The sequence below is a fragment of the Mchenga conophoros genome, linkage group LG2, assembly GCF_057382185.1.
Source record: "Mchenga conophoros isolate Kocher_MC1m ecotype Shallow Benthic linkage group LG2, M_conophoros_male_GT1.1, whole genome shotgun sequence".
NCBI lineage: Eukaryota > Metazoa > Chordata > Actinopteri > Cichliformes > Cichlidae > Mchenga > Mchenga conophoros.
This window is the reverse complement of record NC_140527.1, coordinates 34,494,323-34,500,452: the sequence shown is the minus strand read 5'-3', so window position 1 is coordinate 34,500,452 and position 6,130 is coordinate 34,494,323. Positions and strand designations below refer to the sequence as shown.

Below are 6,130 nucleotides of genomic sequence, written 5' to 3'. Positions count from 1 at the left end.
CTCTGAGACTGAGACAGAGAGAGAAGGAGGCTGGAAGGGAGGGAGGGATGGTGGTGGTGGTGATGGTGGGGCGGGATGCCACCAGAGTGAATGCAGTGTATTATTATGTAGGTAAAAACCATCTTCCTCCCTCCAGAGGAGGCACACACACATAGCTGCACATTTTGCAATTATTTTCTCCACAAAAATTCACCACCCTCTCCCCGCAACTAAACCGCTCCAGAGGAGTAGCTCGGCATTTGAGGAACTAAATCTTTACATTACCTTTGCTTAATATGTGTAAAATAGCCAAATTATACATGTTTATAGTGTACACCTGCCACTTTGTTAGATACACGGTGTTAGTACCATGCTAGACCACCTTTTGTCTGCAGAGCTGCCTTAATTCTTCGGGGCAAAGATTCAACAAGGTGCCGGAAACCTTATTCAGAGATTTTGGTCCATGTTGACGTGACAGCATCACACAGTTGCTGTTGATTTGTCAGTTGCACATCCATAATATGAATCCTGTTCCAGGACATCCCAAAAGTGCTGTGTTGGATTGAGATCTGGTGACCGGGGAGGGAATTTGAGTACAGAGAAGTCGTCAAGAAAACAGTTTGTGATCCTTCTGGAAGCAGCCATCAGAAGATGGGTTGTAAACAGATGGACATGGTCAGAAACAATACTCAGGTATGCTGTAATGTCTACATAACATTCAAAGTGCCCAAAGTGTGTCAATAGAATACCCTCAACACTATTACACCAGCAGCAGCAGCCTAAACTGTTGATACACAGCAGGATGGATCCATGCTTTCACATCGTCTCCAACAAAGTCTGACCCTTTCATCCAAAGGTTGCAGCAGAAATGAGACCTATCAGAGCAAACGTTTTTCTCCATCTTCCATTGTCCAATTTTTTTGAACTCATTTTATTCATAGTTTAATTTTTCTGTTTATAGATGCTCCCTTGCATACCTGGGTTGTAATGAGTAGTTATTTGGGTTTTTGTTGCCTTTCTGTCAGCTCGAAGGAGTATGGCTATATTCTTCTGACATCAACAAGGTGTTCTCACCCACAGAACTACTGCTCATTGGATATTTTCTCTTTTTAAGATCATTCTGTGTAAACTCTGGAGGTGGTTGTTTGTTTGGAGAAAATCCCAGCAGATCCAAAGTTTCTGAAATACTCAGACCAGCCCTAAAACCAAGCCATGTTCAAAGCCACTTAAATCACCTTTCTTCCTCATTCTTTCATATTAAATGAATTGTATTTCTGTGATTCACTAAATAACTATTTGCATTAACAAACAGCTGAACAGGTGTACCTAAAGACGTGAGTGCATGCAAGGAGCTAAATGTCAGTATTACATCTGTGACTCCCACAGAGTGAAACATCACTGGGCTCTGACGCCTTCAATCAATTATTCCTAAAAACCTGTGAAAATGCAGTAAAGTCAAGAAGCCCTGCGTACAGCAGTATCAAAAATACTAAAAGGGAAATGCAAAGTTTAGATTAGAAAAGCGGTGATCAACCACTTCAGTACTCTCAAGCTACGTCTCTAGAAACCCACAGATCCCGACAATCACTAATCCAACAATAAAAACTGTAAATTTAAGAGTTTCAGCGCTCCTGTAGATGGCCATTTGTCACCTGCCAGTAGAGCCAGATGAGAGTGGTATCGATTTCTGCTAAAAGGCCCATTTCCCAAAATGTGAAACCTCTTTTAAATATTTATGCAACATGAAAATGCTGATTTCAAAATGCAGCTTTAGGCTAGGTGTGATTTCAGGCTTTGACTTGTTCATGCAGACTTTAGAGGCTTACTCCGAATTTTATTAAATCACTCCAAAGGCAGTCGATCCCCCGCTTTAAAAAAAATCTTTATCTCTTTAAGCTTTCAATCTAGCGCCTTACATTTCTCTCTGTTCCTCTTCGGTCTTATTGTTAATTACAGCTCCTAACTCAGAGAGGACTATTAATCTGTCAGGGGTGGCTTTTATTGCTGCTCTGCTGCCATCCCATTATACCGTTATTATAGTTGCGGGTAGAGGCCTGTAATTGCTGTAAGTAGAAGGGAAAGGTAGGAGAGACTCAGGCTGCCTTTAGGCTTCTGGTCAGGGCAACCTCCCCCTTCGTCGTCTGTCCTGGCAGTGTTTCTAAAAATGATAACAGCGCCTTCGAACAAACAGGCTCCTGCTCTAACTTGACTGCTTGCCGCTTCACATCAGAAAGAAGACGATGAAAGACGCCCAATTAGTCAACACGGCGCTCAAATCCTCCTGTCAGCGATCTTACAAAGATCAGACATATCACGGACCATCTCAGATCAGAGGAGCATGCCCAGGTGGGGTGTTTTCTCTGTCTGTGTCTGACTCTGTGTGTGTGCGTGCGTGCATGAGAGCTGTAATATGTGGCTTCAAGGACAAAAAAAAAAAAAAAAAAAATAGAAAGACTTCCTCAAAAACAACCTCCAGCCTGCCTGCCTGCCATTTCTGCCTCTTTTTCCTCAAAGCCAAATATAGACAAGCCACTGCCACGTCATCTGGCCCTTAGCAGAAGGCAGGATGGGGTTCAGAGCCAGCCTCTCAGGGTTATATTTTAGCATATAACTGAATCCATATTTCCCACTAATGACTCTGGCTGTCATGAAAATCTGGACAGTTTTATTGAAAAAGGAAAAGAAAAAAGAAAAGACAAGTAAAAACAAGAAAGGAGTCAAAACAGTTACAAAAATAAATACAAATAAAAGCACTGGGGGTTACTCTCAGGGAACGTTTCCATCTGTTAATCGTCAAATCTTCTCCACTGGCAGAATCGGCTGTTCAGATGCCACAACTACAACCAAACCAGTGGCCCGTTTTCCAACTCTGGCCAGAGTCCAGCCTGTCTCTGAATGCACGCAGTCCAGAGTCAGAAACACAGTTTAGGGGTGAGAAGGTGAATGGGAACCGCCGCGGTGCCATCTACACCTCGTCTTCATTCAGCAGCATGTTGGGGATTCCTTTGGAGATCGGGAACTCCCGTCCTGATTCAGGGCACTGCAGACAGCCCTCTATCACCTCCACCTACAACGCAACAGACAAGAAGTCACCACTAGGTGGCACCATAGTGCAAATTCCGCACACATTATCGCGCTCTTAAAAATTTTAAATTGGCATCTTGGAGCCATTTACCTCTAACAGCACTCGGTGCACTTTCTTCAGGAAGTCTTCGTTTTTCTCGTAGTCCTGCACCAGCTCGCCTGGCAGGTCCTGCCGATGACCCAGCTGCAGAGAGAAAAAGGATTGCATCGGGTGTTTACGTTACAACATGCACCCCAGTGAAAGTTTACTGTGGAGCATTTTTTATAAACACAAAGTCCTGTGACGCTTTATGGATCAATTAGATTGATGCAGTATCGCCAGGTTGACAACAACCTCATACATAAAAGCCAGAGTCATAAAAAATAACCTTATTCAGCCTGTGGTCACATGAAGAGGGAGAAGAAATCCACACACACTCAAAACAACCTCCCTTATTATTCATCTTAAGAAGCAAGCGTGCCGAGCACTGATGCTACTTTTAAGGCAAAGGGTGCTCACTGAATATTAGTTCTCCTTTTCTTTTTATGCCACTTTGAATCATTTTCTTAACCACTCATCCAGCTCAGGTTCACTGGAGCCCATCCCAACAAACAGAGTGAGGGGCAGGACACAACCTGAACAGGTAACCAGTCCATTAAACATTCATTCGTTCACACTCGCACCCCACTACAGCCAGTTTAGCATCAACAATGAAAGTCGGTGATGTCTGACTCACCTCCTCCGCTGCCTGGACCAGAGCGCCCCACTCCAGTTTGGGGATCATCCGGCTGACAAACTGAGGGTTAAACTCCACCTCGTTCACCTTCACCTCAGTGGCCTGCACAACAGAGAACGCACGAGTTTAAAATGTTCAGTAACATTTTATTAACACTCATTCAAAACACGCACGCGTGATGTCACACAAGACCAGATGTGCATATTTGGTTTGGGTTTAAATGCAACCCATTAATAATTATAGATGAGAAACATTTTAATGTTTGCCGCAATTATATACTTGTTTTCAATGAAATGTTACACAGCTGATGTACAATGTGACCATCTTCAACATTCCCCTGAGATAATATCCAAATTTCTGTTGTGCTTTTTTACATTTAACTGTATATGAAAAGAAAGAAATAAAAATAAAAGATGTTTATGGGGGAAACAGCAGCAGTAACTATCAGCCACTCTGTCGTGTGTACCAGGAAAAGAATATTTTTAATTAATCGTTACTACTTAAAATCTTACACTGGATTTCACAAGAATAAAATTGGAATTAAGCTTTATTGTCACTGAAGCAGAGGTTAGTGACATTAGGAGTGCTGCCCTGCCATCTGCTGCATAAAAATGTAGATACAGTCACACACGATTCACATAAGCAGAAATCAGACAACGTGATAAAATGCTCAGTGTAAAGTGCATTTCAGTGATTCAGCAACTGTTACAGCGTGTAATGGCAATTTTATTTGTACAGCACATTTCATTTTATATATAAAGATAAAAACATAAAACCTGCGTAGGCTTACAAAGGCTTAACGCCAATTAAGTGTAAACTCGTGTGAACAAAATAAAATTTGTGTATGTATGTACCTGTAACTGATCTCAGATCAGCTGATGTAAAAGTACGAAGGCTCTGCAAAAGAAACTCATTGAGTCTGGATGTGTGGTGATGAAGCTGCAGTATCAACTATAAAAACTTAAATAACAGACTTCATTTCGTGCCAATACTTCTGACTGTAGAAGACCCAGTAGTGATCTTATAGTGCCATTTCATCCCATGCCAGCACCTGGCTCTCAGAGCGCAGGCTGACTTCCGGTTCCTGGAGTTTGCAGAAGAAAAAACGGCAGAGCCTTCAGCACTATACTGACTACCTTTACGATTAGGGCTTCAAACCTCTCATCATCATGAAGATTATAGCTGGAGCTGGATCAGGTTATGCTGCAATAGGCTCAGATTATTTCCACTCTACACACATTTTATCCCACTAATTGATGCCATTAAGTTTTGTTTTCTCTCTCTGATAGTGTGGGTTTTGTCCTCGTCTCTCTGTACTCTCCCTTTATTACTCTCCTCTTACTCCTGACCCTGCTAACGCTTCCTGGATTCGTGTTGGTAATTAAACTGTTCTTAATTTTTGACTTATAACAATATCAAGCCTTAGCAAGCCTATCAAGTTACTTTTCCATATTCTTATCGAGGTAAAAGCGCTCCCTGAGTCTGACATTAAAAATGTCTTTTTTTAATAAGACATTTCTTTATTTTATATATGTCCCCTTCATAAATTATGTTGATTAGAGCCTATTTACCAAAATAGCAAAGATATGAGCCATAAAAACCGCAGAGAAACAACAGATGGCTTCTCTTCCCTGAGCCTGGATCTCCCAACTAAAAGGGAGTTCTTCCTTCCCACTGTTGCCAAATGCAGCTCAGAGGGAAACAGCTGATTGTTTGGGTTTCTCTCTAATCCTTCAGGTCTTAGCCTTACAGTAAAAAGCGAACTGTTAACTGCTGCTGCATAAATCAACCCTAAACACTAGAATTCGGCGTTAGCAGAAACGTGTGTCGCGATAAGCTCGGTGAGCTCTGGTGTTTTAGAATTAGCTTCTGTCCAGGTGTTCGCGGTTACCTTGATGAGCAGTGGGTATCCCTTGGTGACCCCTTTCACGTGAGACGTCAACATGTTGTGCGTGAGGAGCTTCATGTTTACAAACAGGCGCTAAAAAGCCAGAAAACTGCAAACACTCTGACAGCTACACGTAAACCACGCTGCGGAGTTTACATGTGCACCGGAAGTGATGGCGGTACGTCGCATAAAAGATTCCCAAAGCTTCCGTTGATTCCTAGTGTCTTTTAATTTATTATTAGGGGTAAATTTTTTTATAAAGGCACATTTTCCGTACCACAAAAATACTAAAACAAATATTTGTCGTATAAATTGCACAAAAATGTTTCCAAAATATGTAATATATAAAGTAGCTTCTGAACACCCCTCTTTTTTGTTTTTTTTCTCTTGTTCCTACTTCTGCAGTAACAAACTGCAGGTCAAATTACAAAGTAAGTTATAAATCCACCTTTTCTTTTCTTTT

General features: G+C 41.7%; 1 protein-coding gene across 1 annotated transcript; it reads right to left on the bottom strand.

Moving 5' to 3' along the window:
• Nucleotides 1–2,624: 2,624 nt before the first annotated feature.
• trmt112 (tRNA methyltransferase activator subunit 11-2) lies at nt 2,625–5,849 on the bottom strand. The gene is made up of 4 exons (XM_085297204.1): nt 5,671–5,849; nt 3,780–3,881; nt 3,155–3,247; nt 2,625–3,046 (listed from the first exon to the last, which is right to left on the bottom strand). The coding sequence occupies exons 1-4, from the start codon at nt 5,743–5,745 to the stop codon at nt 2,945–2,947; spliced, it is 372 nt and encodes a 123-aa protein (XP_085153330.1). The 5' UTR covers nt 5,746–5,849; the 3' UTR covers nt 2,625–2,944.
• Nucleotides 5,850–6,130: the final 281 nt, after the last annotated feature.

Bases quoted from the DNA above. Each gene is read 5' to 3' on its own strand.
- trmt112 (XM_085297204.1), bottom strand. From the start codon at position 5,745: ATGAAGCTCCTCACGCACAACATGTTGACGTCTCACGTGAAAGGGGTC. The intron at 3,248-3,779 runs GTGAGTCAGACA...TTCTCTCTGCAG, and splicing joins TGGTCCAGGCAGCGGAGGAG to CTGGGTCATCGGCAGGACCT. The intron at 3,047-3,154 runs GTAAATGGCTCC...GTTGCGTTGTAG, and splicing joins TGCACCGAGTGCTGTTAGAG to GTGGAGGTGATAGAGGGCTG.